The sequence below is a fragment of the Rhinopithecus bieti genome, unplaced genomic scaffold (genome assembly GCF_001698545.2).
Source record: "Rhinopithecus bieti isolate Rb0 unplaced genomic scaffold, ASM169854v2 scaffold_22165, whole genome shotgun sequence".
Lineage (NCBI taxonomy): Eukaryota > Metazoa > Chordata > Mammalia > Primates > Cercopithecidae > Rhinopithecus > Rhinopithecus bieti.
The window spans coordinates 1,689,113-1,714,043 of record NW_016810977.1 but is presented as its reverse complement, the minus strand read 5'-3'; the positions used below and the strand labels follow the sequence as shown (position 1 = coordinate 1,714,043).

At 43.1% G+C, this 24,931-nt stretch overlaps 1 protein-coding gene across 3 annotated transcripts in view; it reads right to left on the bottom strand.

Annotated features, from left to right (window-relative positions):
* Positions 1-24,931, bottom strand: part of TRIO (trio Rho guanine nucleotide exchange factor) — a 379,704-nt gene that overhangs the window by 244,803 nt on the left and 109,970 nt on the right. For all 3 annotated transcript variants that reach the window (XM_017893310.1, XM_017893311.1, XM_017893312.1), the window contains exon 2: positions 2,074-2,148. In XM_017893310.1, the coding sequence (XP_017748799.1) occupies positions 2,074-2,148 (75 nt within the window). The remainder of the gene's footprint in view (positions 1-2,073; positions 2,149-24,931) is intronic.

Below are 24,931 nucleotides of genomic sequence, written 5' to 3'. Positions count from 1 at the left end.
AAAAAAAAAAAAAAAAAAAAAAAAAAACAGAAAAAAACTGAGTTAGAGATAAATTTTATTTTGGAAAGTTTATTCATTCTTTGTAATTTTCAAAAAATGTAATACAAAACAAGTAGTCAATTTCTACTTAATTGTATGGGTTTTTTTTTCCCTTCCTAAAGGAGATAACAATAAGCCTAAAACAAAGAGCAATGAGCTCATGCTAATCAGCCTTGCCAGTTCTGGTCATAAATTAGGAATACTGTAAAAGTGCGGTGACATCTACTAACGTCATTTTGCTAACACTGCTGGAAGCTCTACCATCGCTAATATTTTAAACAGTTCCTACTAATTTGTTGTAAAAGCAAAACTTCCCACCCCACCAAAGATATCCAACTTTATGTAACCCTGCAGAATTTAAGGTTTTATTAAACATTGAAGACAAACTCAAAAAGACTGCTGATTTTGTTTCTTTGATTAGTTAAAAGGTAAAGTTTTAGTGTTGACTGTAAACTATATAAAAATGTCAGCTGATAATATATTCTGTATTACCTAATAAAAGCATGAATACAAACAAAACCCACCAATGTTAACCTTCCACCTTGCTTCACATGTCCATCTCCACATGCTAATGAAAGAAAATGGAACAAAACGTTCAGAAACACAAAGAGAGGTCAGAGGGAGCAGGTGCTATTATCACAGACCCAGACTTTAAAAATAAAAAACTGATAAACACATGGACTCGGCTTTAAGCCTTCCTTACAGATACCTCTAATTTTTAAGTAGAGTCTTTTAATTATTCTGTTTGTAAACTACAAAATCAGGGGTTCGCAAAGCTGACATGAGTCCTTACAATGCAGTTTGTCAGTAAATGATTAGAGAAAAGCAAATAAATGCTACTTTTAAAACTCAGTGTACTGTAAGCCAGTATTTGTTTTTCACCATATATTTCCAACAATTTAAAGCACCTTCATTTCATGAACTCCTTACACTCTTCTGTGAACCTTCCAAATACATAATGAATTAGATTTACTCCCACAAAATCAAACCATATTAACAGGGACCAAGAAACATTACTGAACATGAAGCAAAGCAAGATTAGCAAAAACACCACAGGAAGCTGCATCTTGAATATATAGCAGTGCCACACGTCCAGAGGACACAAAAAACTTATCAAAGCAGCTATCAGTGTTATAAATTAAAACTGGTATGTGTTCAAGAGGATACACAGATCAGCACAGAATGCCTATTTGAGAAAGATAAAAATTCTCAAAGGAAATTCATCTAAAAGCACGTGACCACAATCTACAGATGAACTTCCTGATAGAGCAGAAAAATCTTGCAAATCTTTGTTTGGTAACAAGTGAGCTAGTGCCCAAAAGGTGTAATACCCAATGGCTGTTTTGTTTATGTGGGAGGGAGGCCCCGAGAAGACAGTCCGAAGAGGCCTAACGCTGACTATCTATGTGCAGAAGAGAGGGCAGTCAGGTGCCCAAAGCCCAAGGGACTGGCCCAGAGTCTGTCTGCGGGTGGGCCAGGGCCTCAAAGACTGGGTCTATAGGGAAATGGACTCAGCTGGTAAAATCACCAAGGCTTCATCATCCACGACCTGGGTCCTAGTTACTCCATGACCAGAGAGCCACAAAAGAGTAGATCTCAAGGAGAAACAGGCGTCCTTGCCTCCCAAAAGACAAAGCAACAGAGGCAGGTACAGAGTACAAGAAACCAAAGTGAGAAATTCAGGACCCATCTACATACCATCACATTCCCACCACTTTTGCTGAAATAATCGGGTTTTAAAGATCAGTTTTTAAACTTAACTGATTGGGGCAGAACAGCCAAATTTTTGTTGAATGGCAGAAACAAATGTATCTTCATCACCAACACTAACTGACTTATCATGTGCCTCATAGCTGGAAGAAAATGCTTTGGGCACTAATTTTTCAGGAACACTGTTACAAGAATAAAGCAGTTCAAAATTCATAGAAATGCCAATGTTTTTATATGTTGAGGCAGGTGAGTTCATTTATTATGTCAGACTCTGACATTGTGTCAGAGCAGTTGGATAAAGCAGAGTTGAAAGGTAAACTTTACCTGAAAGGTATGCAACTTTTTCCTTCAAAATTGGCAAAACATCCATAGCTTTCATTTCATCGTTTTTTCGAAACCCTGAAATACAGAGGAGAAAATAAAATTACTGGGTTGCTAGAGTGACAGTTAATTCCTTAACCATTCTATCCGATGCTAACACAGCAGCTTTATCCACACCCATTAAATCAACTTAAGAAACATGATCTTAGGACAACATTTAAATTCCACATCTGTGATCACAAAACTATCTTCTATTTTGATGTTGAATATGATTTGCACACAGACCCAGAGGCTCGTGTCCCCAAAAGGCTCTCAGCCATTTCTAGCAATAACGATTTGGTCCCAAAAGGAGACGGGATATGAAATCAGTCCAGCTTATTTACCAAATCTTAATTTTTATGTAGATTAATGTAGACACCAGCAAAGAAAACAGACAGCAACACTGCTTTATAAAAATTGCTGCTTGTGACATGCTAAAACCTCTAGGGGGAGCTCAATGCCTCATTCTGTCAGACTTCCAGGGTCTGGTTAAAAATACACAGTGGCAAGGAAAGAGGGGATTATAAATAGCTGGGGCCTGGCTCTCTCCTTCCAGGCTTTCTGGGTCATGCCCCCTGGAGGAATGTCAATGGCTAACGTGGTCATATGGCCCAGTGCCACTCCAGTTTCAGAGGTGGCCTAGGTCCCTCTTCTCACTAAAACCCAACTCTGCCCCTACTCCCAGTATCTTAGAAGGTCTAGTGGGAATATTGTAGAAAAGGAGCATGCAGTAGGCAATTTAGGCCAAAATCCATCTAAGCAAAAGGAATTCTTGCAGTCCAAAAGCTTCTAGCCCAGCTCACCAGGGTGAATGCCTACGTGGGAATTTGGGGTCCAAAATGTCCATACTCATCATAAAAACTGGATATTTCTCTTGGCGATCTCTAACAGAGGTAATCTAGGTTCAGGGATGCCTACCAAAACTAGTAACTAACATTGTTAGCAGAACAATCTCCAGGAAAAAACAAAACACCACTTCCCCATCCCCATTTGTGTTTGTTTTTGCCAAAATGGTACAAGAAAAGCATCACAAATGCTAGCATGGTAATACAACCACAGCAAGACGTAGACTTGGAATTAGAAGGCAAGGAAAGTACTGAAAGTGAAGGAATGAACATTTATTTCACTTTTGGTGTCCTGAGCAGCAACTCCTGGGCAAGCCCTGCTTCAGGGAACATTTATAAAAAATGACTCTCTCCAGACACTAGAGAATGACAAAAGCTGGGAGAGACACCTGGAAAAGGATATGACCCTGGGCACACAGCCCATCATTAGGGCTGTTAGCCTGAGGGCAGGGCCCCATCTAAGCAATGCGGAGCTTTTAAAACAAAAACCAGGTGAATTCCAAGCAACCCTGCTAAGGATTTAAAGATCTAAATCAAAATTTTAGTTGCTACCCACTGCAGAGACACAGAATGTGTAGTCACATGTGGGTCGGGCCAAATTACATGCCTGCTAAAGCAGGCAAACAAGCAGCAACAAAATCAACACCTTCGGGAGGAATATAGCAAAATTCAGTCTCTGCAACATATCATTCATAGAAACAAAGAATGAATAAATCAGCAGTGTGATCTGATTTCTTAACGTAAATCACTCCTGTCCATAGAATATGTCCACGTGTATAAGGAACCCAGCTTAATGAGATTTAACGATGACATTGACAATCACCACAGACTTCACAGCAAACTCATTCGGCTGAGGATCATGAGGTCCTAGTCAGCCAGTTATGGGGAGATTCGACCGAGCTGGGGCCTCCACAGCACCAGGCCATTTTCCTTTCCAATGCACCATGCTTTGTGCTGGCAACCCACCAAGTTTTGAAAACAGCGGCTATTTATAAAAGGCAAAACATCTGAGCCAAGAGTTCTGCAATTTCATCCTCAGGTTCCTTCAAAACTCCTGAATGGATGCAATCTAGTCATCAATTCACTGCCAGTCACTGTAACTCACTGAATGTGTCTACAAAGACTGACTTCATCTGCTGTGGTTGCCGTGGATACAGATGGCACAGGGGCAACTGCAATGCAAAGAGGACTAAGGCTCGCCAGCGACCCTCAGAGACAAGCTGACAAACACCGACAAAACAAGGCAGATTATGGAATGTTCATAGGCAGCACGAAGTGCTATGGGACCCGGGCAAATGAGGAGGAGACAGATCACATGATAGACAAATACTAGGAAGGAGTAAGTGACAGCTGTAGATCCCTATCTACAGGTATTTGAAGGGAGGATTCCCCTTCTGTTGCTCAGATGAGAAAACGCATGCTTCCTACCATTCCCACATCCATGCCCACAGATGTCATGACCAGGACACAACAAGGCCCTCAGACAGAGAAATGTCACCACCAACTGCAGCCTTGGCTCCTACACTACAGAGACAGAGCCCCCACTTGTGAGTCACACAGCCATCACCAAGAAGAATGTCCTGATCCCAATGCTGACATCCCAATAGAGGCTTGTGTGACTTGAGTCATCATTCCAAAGCATTTTTGACAATTACTGCTAACTTTCTGAATCACACATATTTACTGATACCCACAGTGGAGTGGAAGATGGAAGTGAGGGCTGCCATATTCCAGGCCACCTCACAGGAGGAACAGCATATTGATTTGAAAGCAGGGTACAGAACACAGAACTCAATGAATGTCTCAATTTCCTATGTCCCACTATAAGTCACAGACTCACTCCCATGTGACCTTTCATTTCTCAGAGCTGTAGTTACGTTAACCTATGGGTCCCTCAGTTTCCCCCCAAATTAAGGAAGACTCAGTCTTTCTAAAGGAAGAAAAGCACATGAATTAATGAGAAACTGATGTGAAAAGGTGCTTCACTTTCATTATGATGTAGGTACATGCCCACGCATAGACCAGAATATACATTCTAACCAGTTTATATTTTGTAGACTGTCACTGAAAAAGATGTTAATTTTATTTAAACCATCAACTAATACTTCGAAAACAGAAAAGAAAATATAAAAGGGGCAAAAATATAAAACTAACCACACAAAGAAACTGAGTTTGTGGTTATTGTGGTGACTGGTCACTTAGGTATTATTTTAGATCTCATTTCCATTTTAAAAAAAAAAACACCCACTAAGCAAAGGACTCAGGAAGCATGTATAAATACTAAAACCAGATTAAATATATCATATGTAACTTTCAATAAAAAGCAGGAAGAACCCAACCATGAAAGTTCCTCAGATCAAAAAGGCAGGCTGTGTTCCATGCCCTGAAGAGCTATTTAGGAAAACAGTGTGGGACTATAAAACGTTCTAAAAAATTAAAATATATGGCTTCTGTGCCATTCCACAGACTAGAGATTACACAGCCGATACGACTCAACTCCTAATGCTTTCTTCATTCATGCATTAAAGGATCTAGCTGTGGTTCCCAAACTTACTGAACAATGACTGCCCTGGGTGGGCGCCCCCTGGAAGCACACACTTCTCCAGTCACAGAGAGGTTCAGGAACAGCAAATACCACCACGGAGAGGCCCTGCTGGGATCCCAGACCTTATCTTTGTACCAAAGACCAAGCATCGGCAACGTTTCTACTTCTCAGTGCCACCAGGGGGGTTTGCCAATGCTACTTAAACAGGTGGAAGGGGGTGCCACAGAGAGAAATTTGGTAAAATTAGGATTAACAGAAAGCCTAGACAAGGAAGAGCAACTTGAGAGGAGATAACCAGAGGGTAAATGGCCCAAATCGGGGGACATTTAGTTGTACCCATTTTTTGAATTATATAATCTTTTAAGTTATATAGAGCCCATACTAAACTGTGCAGAAAAGACAGACTGGATTTCTGTTACAATTTGAAGCATATTTTGCTACTATCTGAAATACAGCAACCATTATGGACTCTAATGAAAAGCTAGCTTCGGGAAACAGTGAAACAGCAAGAATGGAGTCAGCCGAGGCTTATCTCTAGGTGCAGAAGATGTTTCCCAGGGGAGTCCTTAAAGGCAGGCAACAAATACGCTTCTGAAGCAAGTCTACAATGACTATGTTCAGAATGTTTACACTAATATTTGTTGAATGCTATTGAGGAAAACAGGCTTGGGTTAAAAAAATCAGATTTGAGAGTTGTTAACTATATATAGGTGGTGCTTGATGGTTTTCTTTCTGGTTTCAAGCCAACACACAAAAAACTGCTTTTCCCTAAAACAAACTGGAATGTTTAGAGATTTTAATATACTAATTTTAAAATAACCACAAGTTTCAGCCTATTACTTGCCAAAATTAATTCTGTTACCACCTTTCAAATTACTATTTGGTTCGACAGCATGTCAGTGTGAGCATAAATGTTAAATCTGGACTCCCAAATCACTTCTATTCCTTAATAATAAACATTATATTCTTTATCAAGTGAATAGTTGCCTCTTTTTCTCGAGATCAGCCAATTTGCCACAGGACATGTCTGTTTTGTGCCCTGCTGTATCCTAGATGCCTAGGATAGGGCCAGGCAAAGGGCATTCACCAGATGTGGGATGGCTGGGTAGAAAGATGGATGAATGGGGAGGCCGAGGCAGGCAGATGGCCTGAGCTCGTAAGTTCGAGGCCAGCCTGGGCAGAATGGTGAAACCCCATCTACTAAAATAACCAAAAAATATTAGCTGGGAGTGGTGGCGCACACCTGTAGTCCCAGCTACTCAGGAGGCTGAGAAAGAAGAATCACTTGGATCCAGGAGGCAGAGATGGCAGTGAGCCGAGATCATGCCACTGCACACTTGGGTGACGGACAGAGACACTGTCTCCAAACAAAGAAAAAAAAAGAAAAGAAAAAGAAAGATGGATGGATGAATCAATGAATGAACTCAACCAACAAATTAATATATTTCTACAGCAGCTTGCCCCGAACCAATACACAAGAACCCCAAAATTCCTTAGTACTTTCTACTTTTGTTTTGTGAAATATGTTAGGTATAGTTCAGCCTTCAATCATAGTATGATTTATATTCATAAGATGGAAAATTAACCTCCCTGCCCTAACAAGAAATATTCTGCAAGTTATCATTCAACAGTGAAACATCTTTCCACTGAATCGACAGTCTGGAACTTCAACTATCTAATACCCCACTGATCAAATCAATTACTCATCTTTCATACTGAGATCCTGCAAAGAGGTGCTGCACTGAGACAAATACCCTTCTAAGCGAGTCACTGATGACCAGAATGCTCACTCACTTGGTCACCTCTGTGGCATTAAATTTAAGACAACAATAACAAACAGTCCAGGAAGAACAAGCCCCTCTCCAATTTATTTACAATAAAAAGCACCCTAGAAATATTTTCACAATAAGCAACAAAAGTTTATATAGCATATTATGTTAAAATGGTATTTTACAAAAGTGGCACAAAGATGAATCAAATGAGTGAAACCATGAATCAAATTTAACATTTTTTTTTTTTTAAGGAAAATGTAGGTTTTATTATTTTTTTAAATCCTGTATTTCTCCCAGGACTACTGGCAGATACTAGCAATCTGAAATTTTACATAATCTTCAAATTAAACTAGTCAAATGAGTTTTTCAGTAAACATTGTTAGAAGAAACACGGTTACTCCTTGACCATTTGAGCTGTTGAACAAAATGAACTGATGCGGTTCTGAACCGGCTGTGTCTCCTCCTTTAAAGGCAGCCAAGCCCACAAGACAAACTGTGCTCCTCACCCATTCGCAGGGGTTTCATTTGCCTGTCAGCTATTCCAAGTTAGTGTTTACTAAATTGGAAAATAATCTGTGGGAAGAGATTGAAAAAAAAAAAAAAAAAGAATCCTACATACTTAAAAAAAACACAGGTTGCAGCAGTAACAAAATGTTAATAAATAAGCCAGTATTTTTAAACAACCAGAAAAAGAGGGTTAAATAGTAAACTGGAGCTTCCTATTAGTACCGGGTCTTGGTGGTGATTACCGAATTTTACTCATTAGTTAATTTAGGGGAAACTTCGCGCGCGCACGCCTGCACACAAAGAGCAGAGTGATAAATCTGCATCAGCTTGGCAGGCACCGCCCTCGCTCGGCAAGCGCATGCGCAGAGGAAGGTGACGTCACCCTCCCTGTGCCGGCTACTTCTCTGCGGAGCCCCGCAGGATTACGCTCTCAGCAAAGGGAGCGGCCGCGCGTGGCTGCACGATGTTTGTGCTATCAAGGGTTTTAGCTGTGCACGCATCTAGAAGTGATGCATAGGAAGGAGGCATTTTAACAAGCCTAGATCCTCTATGAACATGTTAAAGGGTGGGGGGAAGATATCCCTCATTTTTTCTAATACGTAAAAAAAAATAAAAATAAAAAAAATACAATATTATTTTTAACATAAATATATCACAATCCACACTTATAAAATGCATATAAAATGAATTAAGACTTACGTCAAGAATATGGACATGTTCACAGACAAGACCACACAAGAACATGGATGGGGTTTCACAGTATAGCATTACAGTTTTTACCTATAACCTTTATGGTTATAACTGTTGGACTGGCTAATGTGTCCCTTCACATGATTTTAGAAGCAACAGCCTATAACAGCATACCTCAAAGAAAGTAGTATTTTTTTTTTTTATCAATTCAAGGGAGTTAAAAGAAATTTCAACTTAAAAGTTATAGTTTTAGTAACTTATAAAATACAAAAGACAACCAAAATAACCAAAAGACCATAATGAAAACCACATTTTTTAAACAAATATATATATTTTAATGTAAATGAAACAATCTGTAGAACTCTTAAGGTTTGATGTTTTAATTATGTATTAACTGTGCAATGGAAGTTAATTTAAAAGTATAACTAATAGACCAATGGAAGGGAATATTTTGATAGTCAAAAAGTAGTAGTATTATAAAAGGGACTCTATTTCTTACAATCTCATAAGTCAAAAAAGAAACCATGTGCCCAGGTATGCCATTCATGTTTGGAACCCCAGGGACGAGCACAGAGCTATGCACAGAGAAAACTGATCCTATTTGCCTAATGCCAGAATAAAGAACACATTCGTCTACCTGTCTGTGCATGTCCTTGTAAAGCCTGTCAGGGATGCCTCTGAGGCTGTATTCTGGAACTGGAGTTACCCCACCCTTATCTACATACATACAATCCCTAACCCATACACACACACATACATGCACATACAGGGTTCTGTGATGCTGACCTGCTCCAAAGACTTGCTTTACCAAAGTGTCTCAGGAAAGTCATTTAGAAATTTAGAGTGTATTAAATGAACCAGAGGGATAGCACTGTTACAATCTGATCATCATATCAAGTGGTTTGATACACATCAGATCAAGAAGGTTGACTGCTAAAAGAAACCCTATTCAATCATTGTATCAGTCTTCTACACATTTTAGCACTCTTACTCTTCTTCAGAAAAAGAAAAAACTCAATGGCCCCATGTGTTTTAATGCAGATGACAATCATATTCTGTAAAAGGCTTCAGAAAATAAAGCTATAATTCTACTCCTTTTCCTCTATTATCTTTTTGATTACTACATAAGGAACTGGGGCCAGAGGGGCTCTCAACCACAGAGAAGTGATATAAACTAATTATCTGAAAACCTCTCTCAGTGCACATGGACTAGCTCTGCATGGAGTTGGGGGGTGCTCATATACAAAGTGTAATCTAGAGCGTTTGTTGACCTTAGCTTGTTTGGGAAAGAAAGCAACACGAGTGGTCAGTTCTGTGGTACAGATATTTGGCATGGAAAAATCAGGTCCAGAGGGATGAGAATAGGAGAAGATGACCTATCAAATAAAAGATCTGTGCAAAGTGTGGAAGAAGTAGTCCAAAACTGGGCAAACTGGAAAACAGAGAGCACTCCAGCCAGAGCAAGCAGCATCAACAGATGCAGAGAAACAAAACCACAAAACATTCATGGAAGCGAAGAAAGCAGGGGTGGGGTGGGCTATTACAGTAGGTTTTGACTGATAGGTAGGAAACTGGCCATCACTGGAACAAAGAAGTGCCATGAAGAAGAGGCATCCACATGCCTATAGGATAGCCATGCCCCCCTGAACGTCCAACCGTGCTTCATGCTCATCCCCACAAACCTGCTCCCCACAGTGTAGGTCAGAGTACAGTACCTACCTCATAAACCATCGACCTCATGGCCAAACCAGGAACCAGGCTTCTCCCTGCCCTCCATCCTCTCTCCCATCCCCTACTTCCATGAAACAAGGAGTTGCAGGGACTCCACAGTCCCACGAAGCACCCATGTCTCCGCCAGCATTGCCCTCATGTGCTGTTCCAGCGATCTCCTAATAGATGTTCGCAATTCCCTTGAATGCATTCTGCCACTCTCCCTAGCAGGTTTCTCAAACAAACATCTCATCATTTTCCCTAAAATTCTTCAATGGTTTCTTGGTGCCTTCAACTACAGTCCCTCATGATCTGATGTATGCTGCCTCTACAACCTCACTGGTTCACCACTACCCTCTCCCCAGGCTCACTCCAGGAACTGCAATCACCTGCAGGGAAGCCACACCTCCACCTCACCACCAAACCTCCATACACATGCCTTCCCCTCCCCGCTCCCAACACACACCTCTTCTTCACCTGTCCCCAGTCTGGAGTCACTACTGCTCGACTAGACACCCCCGGGATGCACTCCCACAACACCCCCAAATCCTTATCGCACTGCAGGGAAAATATCCAAAGACTTCTCGGTGTTCCTATTAGCAGCTGGGCTCCTAGAGGAAAGGGGCTACGCTGGGTCCCACTGCATGGCAGTCTCACTGAGCAGACTGCCATGGCGCACAGTATGAACTTAACACCCAGTTAGCTAAACCTCAAGGTAGCAAACAGGTGGTACTCTACAATTCGTGGTTCTGGGCAGAGTATCCATTTAGGCACAGAGCAATAGCGACAGCTCCAACGCATGCAACTGGCTATAAAACTCCTTTGAGAAAGCTAAAGTTGGCCGGGCGCGCGGTGGCTCAAGCCTGTAATCCCAGCACTTGGGAGGCCGAGACCGGGCGGATCCACGAGGTCCAGGAGTCAAGACCATCCTGGCTAACATGGTGAAACCCCGTCCTCTACTAAAAATGACAAACAAACTAGCCGGGCGACATGGCGGGCCCTGTAGTCCCAGTCTACTCGACGGGAGCTGAGGCAGGAAATGGCGTGACCCGGGAGGCGGAGCTTGCAGTGAGCTGGGTCGGCCCACTGCACTCCAGCCTGGCGAGTCAGAGCAGAGACTCCGTTCAAAAAAAAAAAAAAAAAAAAAAGAAAAGCTAAAGTGACTCCATTCACTCTCTGTCTAGTAAATCTGGTGACTGACTAGTACATAAAATTGCATTTACATATTATCAATCTATATTTCAAAGGAGAAAAGGGCTTTTACCTTAAGTTTTTACAACGTAATTTAAAAGTTACCTGCCCAAACCAAAGAAACAAACCAAGCATCTCTGATGGAAAGAGGAGACTGTGCTTTGGAAGAAGTGAACTGGGAGGCTTGTTGTTCCAGCACCTCCACAACCAAAGGAAACTCAAGCCTCCAGGGAAGTGGTTTCTAAGCAGGAAACACAGAGCCTCACAGCTCTGCTTCTCTGCAGTCAGTGGGCTTTTCCCCCAAGAATTTAAAGTGACACTGAAATGTTTTCATTATGAGATTTTGTAAACGGACCAAGCATGATGGAAGCAGCAAGCCAAGTCAACTCCACACACCTCAGAGCTGAGCATCCGCCTTTGTTCCTTCTGAATGTTAGCCCACACTGCTGTCTCAGGTCCCTCAGCACCAGAAGGCTGGCTGGAGGCAGCCTACTGAGGGCTCACGTGACTCCATTTACTGCCACATTAACCGAACACAAGCTAAGCCTCTATGAGGCCTCAGCACAAACAGTAACTCCTCAGAACATCTGTACTACTTTACTCAAAATCCTGCCTGGGACTGACTGTGAGTACGAAGGGTACAGAACAAACACTATACAACAGGTAGGCCAAACCAAAGTGTTCCAGACAGTCTATACGTTTCCAGAAGAAAAAGGAACTGAATTCCCAGCACTGAACCACGATTTGGGTTTAAAATTTGGCTTATTCTAGCTTATCTCCACATGAGTATCCTCTACCTCAGCCTTAACTCCTGCCGACCCTAAAACTCAAAGGTTCTGATTCTGAATGAATGTTTCCTCCACACATAAACAAAAAGGGGTTTAAGGGGCGGTACGGGTAGGTGCAGGTACTAGTCACTGAAGCCACGATCCTCATCCGGGGGCCTTGCTCACCAACAAATGCCTACCAATCCCCTCTATTCCAGTATTCTGTGTTGATTCATTTCCCACCCCCGGGGAAGACATACACCAAAGTTGAGTGTCTAAACAAGCTATCAATTAATCTGAGTGACCAGTAATTATGTCTAATTTAACATACAGTATTCAGAGTTACTAAATTACACATATAAAATACCAAAGTTTCTCCTAATGTTCTCCACAACGTTAAGATACTTTAGGTCCATGCCCACTGCAAAAATCCTGTTAATTCATTTACTCCTGTTAATATATAATGTAAAGTAAATGCCACAAACGAACATCAGAATTTTTAACTGAAGGTCTGAAAAGTTATTTCCACTTCAGTAAGCATGGATTTGATTCTAACATGAAACTCAGTACAAAAATAAATCTTTAATAACATCAAAGAATTTGGCAGAACTTTCTGCCAGTCAGTCCCTTGATAAAGCTTAGAATTGTGTTTAATCGCTTGGCATTCATAAAAAACATATTTATGCATGGTACTCTCTTAAACTCCAGAGATTTTTCCCCTAAATGGCATGTTCCTGATTTTAAGAAGCTTATACTCTAAAACAAAACACACATTAGACTAACCAGTAGCCTTAACCATGTACTCAGTAAGAGCTGATAGACAAGTATGTCTTCCAAAATACATTGTTATGTATAAAGAGATTTAGATACTGTTATGATTAAATAGACACATCCATTTAAGAGTGTTACTTTTCACTGAAATGCTGTATCTATCGCTGACACTAAAAATAAGTCCTTAACATAAAAAAGGTGTTCCAGACCATTCTGAAGGGGTTGGAAACACTTGCTGTAGAGATTAGAAACACAAAGCACATTAGTGAATAATAATGTAAGTAGCATGTTCAAAGATTAATATTGTGATGTTCTAATATTAGAAATCCACATATAAACTGCCTTGCCTAAGTTACTTCAGTTAATCTACTTTGACAGCTTTGTTCCTTTTTCTCTGAATGTAATTTGCAATACATCTGATGCTCTGAGGATTCATCCGATCAGAGGCCAGTCAAGTCCTGCTCTTTAGATGTTTATTGACCCGTAGAGGCCAGACAGCCTTGTAGCAGCCTAAGAAACCCAGTAGGAGCAATCCTGCAATCCTGTTACTGTTAAGACAACTCAAAAAAAAAAAAAAAAAAACCAAAAAACTAGCACTTTGTAATTTGTTTTTAGGCTTAATTCAGAATGCAATCTATAGTTAATTTGGAAGTTTTCTTCCAGATCCTTCTATTTGTTGTAGAAAGATTTGGCTGCTCAACAAGTATGTGTTAGCCCGGAGGCCATACCTGTACAACTCTCTCAGGATTATACTGATGCTGGCAACCCCTGGCTTTTGCTCATATTAACTCAGGTGCTGCTGTCCTGCCCTACACCCTCTTTTCCCAAGCAGAAAAAGAATTCTGGTAGATAACCCCCTATCATTTATCCTCCTACTGAATTGCTAATGAGAAATTTAAGAAATTACAGAGGGTTAAGAAAAGTAATGCACCTGCTAACGCAGAAAACAAAGACAAAAGAGAAATTCATTTCAATTCTTCTCCTCCTACCTCTTTCCCCTCAAATTCCCTTCTGCATACAGACAAAAGCAGAGTGGTGTTTTTTTTTTTTTTTTTTTTAATTCTAGTTAAACATGTGTTTATTAAGCCAAATAATCTAAATATACTGATGGGAAAACAACTTTTGACATAGAAACAGATTTGCTAGGATGGACTCACCTCTCTCCTGGCATCTGTATACATATTCAAGCACATTCACTGGTCAAGAGAATGATGCAAACACACACACTAAGGAAGACCGAAGGTGTGAGGACCCTCCAGGAGCTGCAGAGGGAAGCCTCAGGAGGAAATCACTGCTTGGAGACCCAAGTGAGCTTGAGGAAATGACCAGCTCACCTGTGGCCTGGTGGCGTTTCCTCCCTTGGATTACCCCAGGGGCGGTTGGTGTTTAGCAACTCGAAGCCAGCACAGGCTCAGAGGACTGTGCAGCAGTGCCCCGGAGCCCACCACCCAGCAGGGCAGCAGCCCTCATCTGCTTCCGCCGTCTTGAAATGACAGGGCACAGCTAATTCAGTGATCACAAAAAGTTCCCACAGAAGGAGCTCCAACTGTGTGACCATCTCACTCATTATCCCCCTGGGCCACTGCTGCGGTGCAGGAGGCTGGGATGGCTTGAGGCAACTGGGCTGGTGCTGGGGCCACAGGGCCTCCTCCTGCTTGTTACCGGGAGCCCCCAATAAATACTGGGGAGGTAGAAGACAAGAGGCAGACCAAGCTCTTCTGCAGTTTTGTAACTTTAGACACCTGCCCTGCAGTGCCCAATCTGGGTGGGGTAAGACCCTAAAAGACTGCAAAGCTGAACGTCTTGTAGGCTATGGAATCTGTTTTCCTTGTTCCAATCTCCTAATTGCTACATTCCCAACAGGACATCTCAGTATCTTATCTACTAGAAAGCACAGGGAACATCGTTTTCCAAATTAAACCCAGTATAGTGATTAAAACGGCAGTGCAGTAAGGACATTTAAATAAGGTGTGTGGCACTCACTCACCAGACAACTCTCTGCCCCTACAGCATCGTTCCAGTACCCTGCAGGGAGACCTCAGGGCGCCTGCTGCCCCAGGAGCTGGGATCCAGCAGAGGAGATGACATAGGGTTCAAGAAGCCACCTTAAAAGCGAGCTACACACATAGAGACGAGGTGTGGAGAGAATTCAGGAGCACGCTCACTGCAGGGACAGGCAAAGCTGCACTTCACTAGCATTACAAGTTTTAAGTAGATCAGCTGCAAGCCACAATGGTGCCACAACTCAAAACGAAATTTTGTGTCAAGAGCTGCTTACGTGTCTAGTTAGGAGCCTGGGTTAGCCACCTCCCAGGCGGGTGACTGTGGGCAGGTACCTAGTCGCTCCATACCTTCGCTTCCTCACCTGTGAAATGGACAGCTTAAGAATCATAGCTCACAGAACTCACTAATAAATGCTATCAGTAGCAGTTGTCACAGTATTATAGTATTAATATCTGAAGCTTACTCAGCTATACAAGTTTGATAAGTGCTTTAAATAACTGAATTTTGGGAATTTTTGCCCATTTACCTAAAATTATTGTATTCTATAAAGATAGACATCTTTACTTAAAACTAAAAGAACAGACTGAGACATGTAATTATTGTTACAAGCCACTAACAAATAGACATATTTTTAAAAATCCACACAATCATGGTAAATTAACCTGACTATAAATAATTTCTCCATAACTTCTCCCAGGTGGACTATAAATAATTCAAGGAACCATAAGGCAATGGGAAAGTCAGGCCACTCTGGAAGATCTTTCTCATGCCCCGTCTGTCCCCCTTCCCCACCCCACAGGCACCTGAGCAGTCTCAGGGTCCTGCTCAGCCTTGCTCCTGGCTGTGGAAAAGGGCCAGTCAGGAAACAACCAGAAATGGAAACACATGAGCCAAAAAGTCACATGAGCAAATTCTTTTTTTTTTTGGAAGAGACTACTACCTCTCTCCCAAATGGTGGCAACAAAAGCTTCAATAACCTGAGTCTTCCCTTTCTGCCATCTTGTTACTTGTGCTAAGAATTCCGTGTCTCCCTTGAAGGATGGAGGTGGGACAGGTGAGAGTGAATGTTATCACAACGCTTTGCAGCTGGGGCCTCGGCCTTGCTAGTGGCCCCTGGATTCGGTGGAGATGCCTGTGGAAGCCTGTCTGGTGTCCAGAGGGCAAGAGGGCGCCTGTGCTCTTGCCAGGAAAGCCGTGACTGGACAGCAAGAGGTCGGCAGAGGCACAGACCTCACTCTCCTCCCATCTTCGGCTTCCACCTTTGGGCTCCCTTTTCAATAGGCAAACATCTCGCATTTTAACAGATGATCAAAAATAAACAGGATCTTCCCACTCTACTTTGACACAGAGGCAAACACCACAGGGAACAGCGATTGGACACACAGACAAAGATGCCGGCCTTTGTACACACACTGCCCTTAGTGCCACACCCCTGGCCCACTATGCTACAGGCTGAACTCATTTGTTTAAAGTGATGAAAAGTCACACTAAGTTTTCCTTCTTTATTCTTGCAAAAGTCAGGCCAGACGGTTTTGTGAAAGCTCACAGTATGACATCAGTCAACTCTGCAACCAAAACACTGTACCACCTTCAAAACCTCCACACAGGAGGAGAAGGGGCGGTTGCCATTATAGCAAATAACTTCTAAGGGGCCTGATGGTTTTAAATATTCAATTACTCACTTTATGGGAAAACAAAAAGGCTTTTTAATCAAACCTTCTAATTCTTTCAGTTACTAAAATGAAAGTCTCAGCAAAATAGGCCCCAGACTTGCAAGAGAATTGGTGTGACCTGTAAGAAGGTGTGTGTATTTATTACATATGTTTGAAACCACTACCCAGTTTAAGAATCAGAACACTGACACTACCCAAGAAGCCTCCCCCATGCCCCTCCCTGATCATACACACCTCCCTGGCTCTAGACATAACCACTATGCGGACTTTCCGCATAACATTTGATATAGTTTGGATGTTCTGTTCCCTCCAACTCTCATGTTGAAATTTGACCTCCCATGCTGGAGGTGGGGCGTGGGGGAGGTGTTTGAGTCACGGGGGCGGATCCCTCATGAATGTCTTAGTGCTGTCTTTGTGAGTTCTCACTTGGTTCACGTGAAACCTGGCTGTTTAAAAGGGAGTAGCACCTCCCACTTCTCTCTCTTCTCTTTCACCATGTGAGACACTGGCTCCCCCTTCACCTTCAGCCACAAGTGGAAGCTTCCTGAGGCCCTCACCAAAAGCAGATCCTGGCACAGTGCTTCCCTCACAGCCTGCAGAACAATGAGCCCAAATCAACCTCTTTCTCCTTATAAATTACCCAGTCTCCAATATTTCTTTATAGCAACACAAGAACAGACTAGTATGTCATTCATGCCTTACTTTTCTTTACAGTTTTGCCATTTATAAACCTAATCTACTAGTATACAATATATTGCTGTGTTGCCTTTTTCGAGCTTTATATAAATGCAATCATGCTACAGGTTGAACACCTCTAATCAGAAAATCAGATATGCTCCCAATTCCTAAAGTCTTTGAACACCGACATGACCCTACCACAAGTGGAAAATTCCACACCTGATGTAACGTGACAGGTCTCAATCAAAGCACATCAAAACTTTATGTACAAAATTATTTAAAATATTGTATAAAATTACCTTCAGGCTATATGTATAAGGTATATACAAAACATAAATGAATTCTGTGTTTGGTCTTGAGTTTCATCCTCGAGATCTCTCATTTTGTATATGCAAATATTCCAAAATCCAAAAATATCCGAAATCCAAAACACTGCTGGTGCCCAGCGTTTCAGAGAAGGGATGCTGGAACTGTACTTGCGTTCTCCCATGACTTGCCTCCAGTCTGCGTGACTCATCTACACTGATGTGCGTGCTGAGTTTTATTTAATACAGTTTCACTGTTGCATAGTGTTCCATTCGATGACTACAACATGAATTTATTTTGGCAATCTTGTAAGTGAACAATTGTTTTGTCTCTCATTTTTGCTATTATAAATAACGCTGCCATGAACAGCCCCGTCCGCTCGCCCAGAACTCACTGCCAATGTATCTCTAGGCCTAGAGATATGTCAGGGTTAAACAGCTGGCTTAGTGTTTACACACTTGCCCAAGTTTATGAGTTAATATCAAACTGTTTTCCCAAATGATTGTACTCCACATCCTCTTTAAAGCGTGTATTGTCCGTCAAACCAGTCTATGTATTTAAGGATCCAACCATTTGCTGCTACCTTTTACCAAATGAGTTGAAGAAGAATACAAAAACAGGCATATTAGTGGACAAGAGATTAATCTGAAATCAATTTTGGAGTCTAAACTCTCTGAACTAATAAAACAGCAAACTAGATTTTCATATTTTGCTTTAAAAGTGTGAGACTGAAAGAACAGGATACCCCATTGTTTCCCTTTCTATTTCTGTCTTAACTGAATTCCTCTAATAGTGCCTCCCATTTAAGATTCACTACAAGTAAGTGCCAAAAAGGAACCGCTGGGGATACCTGCCCATACACTCAGTCTCCAACCTCCAAGTGGTCTGGGTTCCAAAACTTTGCTAAGAAGACTGTTGTTTCTCAATTTTAAAACTTTTTTTTTCCCATAGAAATAATGCTACAGGTTGGTATTAGGGCCTGAGAGGAGCCCACCAAAGCCTGTTTAATATACAATAACCCACTTATGCTACTGGTGTGGCTGGAGAAGAAACAGGAGGAGGAGGGTGGAGACCAAAAACCTTCCTGCCTTTCTCAAGGGAGGACAGAGCCAAGACCAATGGTAGAAAGATGGCCTGGCCATCCACAGGACTCCCCCCTTCCTGCATCCTTCCTTTCCAGGCACCTCATACGGCACATTGCTAGAATGCACTACCCAGACAAGGCGATCACGGTCCTCCACGGAGCAAGTAGTTCCTGAGGGTTTGAGGCCCAAGACTTCTTTATACCTCTTAAAAACTGCTGAGGATCCCGGAGTTCGAAACCAGCCTGCCCAACATGATGAAACCCCGTCTCTACTAAAAACACAAAATTTAGCCAGGCGCCTGTAATCCCAGCTGCTCGGGAGGCTGAGGCAGGAGAATTGCTTGAACCTGAGTGGCGGAGGTTACAGTGAGCCGAGATCATGCCACTGCACTCCAGCCTGGGTGACAGAGCAAGACTCCATCTTGGGGGGGCGGGGGCGGGGAACTACTGAAGGAAAAGCAACTGGATCTATCAACAGACATGGCATATAAAGCAAAGGCCTTGACATACTGAAGTGTCTGCAAAGAGTCTTACATAAAAGATGCTTAATTTTTAATAACACAAAATCTTGAACAAGGCACAAAACTGCCACAAGTTTACAGTAAGAAAGTAACCTTTTCTTTCTGTAAACTTTTGCTTTACGTGGGTTGTATTTATTACTTACTTTACTATTCTGTCAACCTAATATCTAGATATCTCATATGGGTATTTACCATATTAGAAATTAAATCTGAGAGAAATTTTTAAAATAATTTCTTCTAAGTAATAATAAATTCATTACATATTAACATAAAATACTTTTCCCCCCAAAAAAAAAAAAAAATCAGAAAGAAGGCCAGCACTGTTTCACACTTTGGAGATTCCCTTTAATGTGTGGTTTAAGAGAACTCATCTAAACTCTCACATATGTTTGTCTTTGATCTGTTGTGATGTCACATGTCAGGCAGCCTCTGGAAGACTTCAGCATACACTTTGGAAAGAATGAGAGTGAGAAATAGCTAGCTAAGACTTAATTTGCCTGTTGTGAAAATAGTTTTAACTCAGAGATTCCCTACAAAGGTCTTAGGGAGCCCAAGGGGTTCCTGGGACCACACTTTGAGAACGACCACTTTAAGGGCACACTCTTCAAACACTGTTGATCAAGAATCCCATCACTGGCCAGGTGTGGTGGTTCATGCCCGTAACCAATCCCAGCACTCTGAGAGGCCGAGGCGGGCAGATCACCAGAGCTCAGGAGTTCAAGACCAGCCTGGGCAACATGGCGAAACCCTGTCTCCACAAAAAAAAATCAGCCGGGCATCGGTGTACATGCCTGTGGTCCCAGCTACTCAAGAGGCTGAGGCAGGAAGATCACTTGAGCCCAGGAGGCAGAGGGTGCAGTGCACCGAGATCATGCCACTGCACTCCAACCTGGGTGATAGGGTGAGAGATGTCTCAAAAATAAATAAATAAATAAAATACTATCACTAAAGAATTTCACTACGTAGCCTCAATCCTAAATTACACAGGTACTATACTGTACTAGTATAGTATGTATGTAGTAACACCTACCCCTAAATAGGCATTTAAAAATAAGCCATAAATAAGTATTTCTGAAAAGATTTTTCTATTTTCTTCCCATACCCAGAAGACCATGGTGCACACGGCAAGTGCAGAGCTCCTGTCCTCCTTGAAATCAGCATTTCCTTTTCTTGAGCAAAGTTTGTCTTGACTATTGCTGGAGTAACAGTGATACGACCAGAGTCACTTGCATCAGTGACTAAAAATTGTGCTGATACAGAAGCTATTTCCCTGGTTAAATGAATGGCTAATTGTAATTTTGGGGCCAGGCTGCCCCAGTGAGGCGAAATGATAGCAGTGTGCATGGCGCTACTGCAAGTCCAGGAGTCCCAAGTATACAAGCCCGTCTTGCTGGGTCTGCCCTGGGGTCAACTCCCCCATGGTTTGCCTCCTTCCACTCCCCTCAACCTCTCCCCCAATGAATGGCACCTAGGGAGGCCGGCCAAGGCAAGAAGGCTGCACAACCTTGTCCCTCTGCTCCCCTGTCAGTGAGCTGCAGAAAGCCCGGGGCCAGGCTGCTCCAGAAGGATGATGCCCTCTGGTTTAAAAATAAACACCTATATTCCTGGTTTATATGCAAGTAACCCCATTTAAAGGGAGTACTTCAGATCTAGAAAGGTCAGTTTGAAAGGAGATGTCTCAGGGATGGTTTTAATCGTTTCCTGGGCTCTCCTGCCATCTTTTGTTCTTTTTAAGAGAAGCAGCAACAGAAAGCACAGGTACCACTGAAAAAGGACACAGATGAAGTTCCTCGAGGATACAGGTGAGACCTGTTATAGAATGTGAGTTCAACCTCTGGGGCATGCCTGCCACTCTGACATCCCGTGGCAGGCCAGTTACAAGGCCTGCCTCTCAGTGGGCACCTAACAGCAAACACGGTTGAGCAGCCACCCTGAAAATCACCAAGAAGGTGGCAAGTCTGCAGACAGGAAGTCTAGTATGGTGGCCAGGTGCTCGGTGAGGCCACAGCTGGAGAGACAGTGAGAGAGGAATCGATGTAGAATTATCAGGAAGGAAAAGCAACTGGATCTATCAACAGACATGGCATGTAAAGCAAAGGCCTTGACATACCGAAGTGTCTGCAAAGAATCTTACATAAAAGATGCTTAATTTTTAATGAGACAAAAATCTTGAACAAGGCACAAAATTGCCACGGTGAGTTTACAGTAAGAAAGTAAGCTTTTTCTTCTGTAAACAAGTATAAACAAAGCCAAACTGATTATTGTTTCAATGTCATGTATTTTACAGCATCTGGTTAAGAAGGTACCACAACTTTGGAAGGGCTTTTTTTTTTTTTAAGTTGTCTCTTTCAAAACCATCTGGTAAGGCTCCACTGTCATTTCAAAAGTTGGTCAAATGTAGTCACATCCAGTCACCTCTACCTCAGCCTCCTCTCAGGTTGTAGAAAGAAAACAGATGCAGTCTTTCTCAAATGATCTGTTCCTGATCCCATGGCTTCTGTTGACACCTGCTGCATCTGTTAATTAAGCCAACCCCATCCTCACACCTTCCCTCTGCAGGTGAATTCAAGGCCCCAGCTGTTCCAGCCTCCCAGGGTAGCTTTGAGGTGAGCAAGGGTGAAGGCTCAATAAATGAAAAGACGCCCCACCTCTTCTCTCCCTACACCCAGTCAGTGAGGAGCCTACGCCATCCAGAGGGAGAAAGAGGGGCCTTTACAAAGAGGCTGCCCAGCCTCTGGTGCCCCAAGGCTGCAGGTGGCTGTGGAGAGGAAGGAACGGATGCACAGGCCCAGCACAATGGTGGCAGCACCAACAAGTGCTCCTTGCCATCTCCAATTCACTCCATCTCCAAATTCTACAAAGACCATGGTAGTTTAAGAATCTGGGATTTGGGTGCTATGATTTTTAATTTTATAGGAGTCAGGCTCTGTCAGGTTACATGCTGCCCGTGTGTGCTGATCAAAATCAGTAGGGACACAGCTTAAGGGAGAGGTCCCTAGAGGCATGGGGCTGGAAGCCTGGGCCATTCCTTTGTGTTCCTAAGAGGTTCTACTAATACAATCAAGACAGTTTCACTTTTAAAATCATCAACTATGAAACCAAGGAAACCTTGTAACTTCTTATATCTGACACGTAGTAGCACCTGATCACGATAATACCATCCTCAGGAAAGCCAGGCCCAAGAGCAGAAAGCCGTCCTGGCCTCATCAAGCCTCAGTGGCTGAGGGCTCACACCCCTCACCCCAAATCTCATGTTTTCTTTAAAGAAAAAAATTACAGGGATCAAATTCAAAGGGTTCCCCTCACCCTTCCTCTGTCTTCTGTGTGTTCCCTTTTCTGACATGGAAGGGCCTGAGCAAGCCATTTCACCTCTCCTGGCTGCAGCCTCCTCCTGGTAAGCCATGTATTTCAAAAGGCTGCTGGAGAATTCAGTGTCAAAATGCATGCAAAGTGTTTAACTCAGCTGAGCAAATCTGGGCACTATCCATGGCAGCTATTAAATCAAACTGCCCTAAATCAAACAGGATGCAATGGTGACCACAGAGAAAGGCACAACCAAAAAACAGCACCACAGGAGGATTCAGTTTTCCTTGAAAAGGATGTGCTTCTATGTACCCACAGCTGAACACAGTACAGCCTCTCCATCCCTCTCGAGTGTACAGGCTCGGGTGCCCTCAGAACTCATGAGAAAGCAGGGGAAGGGAGGGAAAAGCCCAAGCTTTGGGTATTTTACTCCTCTAATAAATAGGCAAGTGGTTGCTAATGGCAACAGAGCATCTCCTCCCCCAGTGCTAATTTGTGGGCATACAGAGAGGCTCCATAGCGCTGTACAAGAGGCTACTCTGGTCATTTTTCTGCATAAAAGCTACCACTGCAATTCAGCTGTAAAGCCAGCCACACACTGCCCTCATTAACAGGCCTACCCAGATGAGGGACAGCCCTGGCCAGGGGGAGCAGGCATGCCAGGAAAATGCAATTTAATTACAAACGCACAGTCACTCTGAGCCGATCAAGTGCTGGCAGCGCAGAGGTGGCTCAGAGGTATCCGTGAAGACAGTGACGGCATGCTGGCCACGTGGCCAGCAGCTAAAGGGATTACATCATCTCCTTTGTGCAAAGATGAACTGCAGGAGGAGCAACTGCTCGCCGGTTTAAACACCTCACAGAGCGGCGCTACAGAGGGCTGCAGTTTCTTTTGGTGTAAACTGCCCTTATTTCTCCCTTGTGTCAAAAATAAAACCTGCTCCAAAAGATGAGACAATAAAGCAGCCTGGACTTCTCTAACAAATTCATATTTGTCATTTCCCTGTGCCTTTTCAAGCACACTGTTTAACAGGATAATTGCTAAAGTGGAAAGGGGAAAACTGGTCTTTTATGAACTTGGTATGAAAATCAGCAGAACATGCATTCTCATTCCAGATCACTCCAGCTTTCCATTCTGAGGGTGGGTGATTTATACCTTGTCACCATGTTCTCTCCCACCATAAAATGAAGCTGCTCTGGGTGTCAGGCAGCTTGAGGATGCAGGTTTTTAAATCAATCCTCGTGCAGGGCTGTCACCGGGTCCAGAATGCTGTTCTGCTCATTTTTACATAATTCTGTTAAACCAGCAAGGCAAGCATCAGCTCAGAATGACGTTATCACCAAGAAACCTGCTCACAAAATGTGTCCTGCAAGTAAACATGCCTGCCCTTTATAGCTGCTCTCAATCTCACCATCCGACAAAGTATTTATGCCAAGGGGTCGGACCAGCTGCTTAACCTCAACACATGCAAATTAAACTTACATAAAGGAACAAACGAAGCCTGAACCACGCGAACCCATTCTCCATTGGCAATTCACTGCTCGACAGTCCAGAAAGTTCAGCTATCTTTCAAGCTGAAGCAACGATGGTGCCTCCCTCCCGACCCCACTCCACTCACTCTGTAAACTGGCATTTGCCTGGAGTGGTGGGTAGTAGCAAATGGGTAAGCCTAACCACTGACTGGCTGCCATCAGCTTCCTACGGACAACCTCCCGCAATACGGAATTTCAGGATGGCTCTGGAACTCAGAAATCAACTAAATCAGAAATCATTCTCAACCTTTCCAAGTCTGTTTACCAACAAGACTCCATTTCTGTTTCTCTTGTACATTTCCACTGTTTTCCTTCATAGGAAAAGCCACACATCCGCAAAACCGACAAGTCAGCCTGTCTCCAGCCAAGGTTAGCACTGCCAAGACTGCCCATCTATTCTCAACCTATGGGCACCTCGGGCAGGAACTATGTACATCTAGCTCACCTGGACCCCCGTGTTGAGCATAGTACCTCACCTGGACAGAAGCTCAGCAAATCTTTTTTGAGGGCTCTCAGTCTGGTGAGAGAGATCACCACCTTCAGGAAGTCAGCCAGGCTTGGAATCAAACCCCAGAAGTGCCATGTCCAAGTTAATACCCTCCTCAGAGCTTTGGAGCCATTGTCCATCAAACGGGGCTCAGAATTTCTTATTCGTGGGCTTGCTCTGAGGATTTCAGGAGAAGTCTGTAAAGCACTGAGCACCACTCTGGCACACCAGTAGTGTCCACCAATGTCAGCTCTGATGACCTGTTCCAAAGCAGAGCCCAGTGTAGCAGTTCCTGACAATGAGGGAGGATGAACAAGAAAGGTGGGCAGCAGTTGGGGGCCCCTTCGTGGACAGCGCTTGCAAGGGGCTCCCCTCAGGAAACTGACTCCCAGGCCCCGAGCTGCCTTCTGTTCCAGGCAGGCCTTGTCCTCCTCA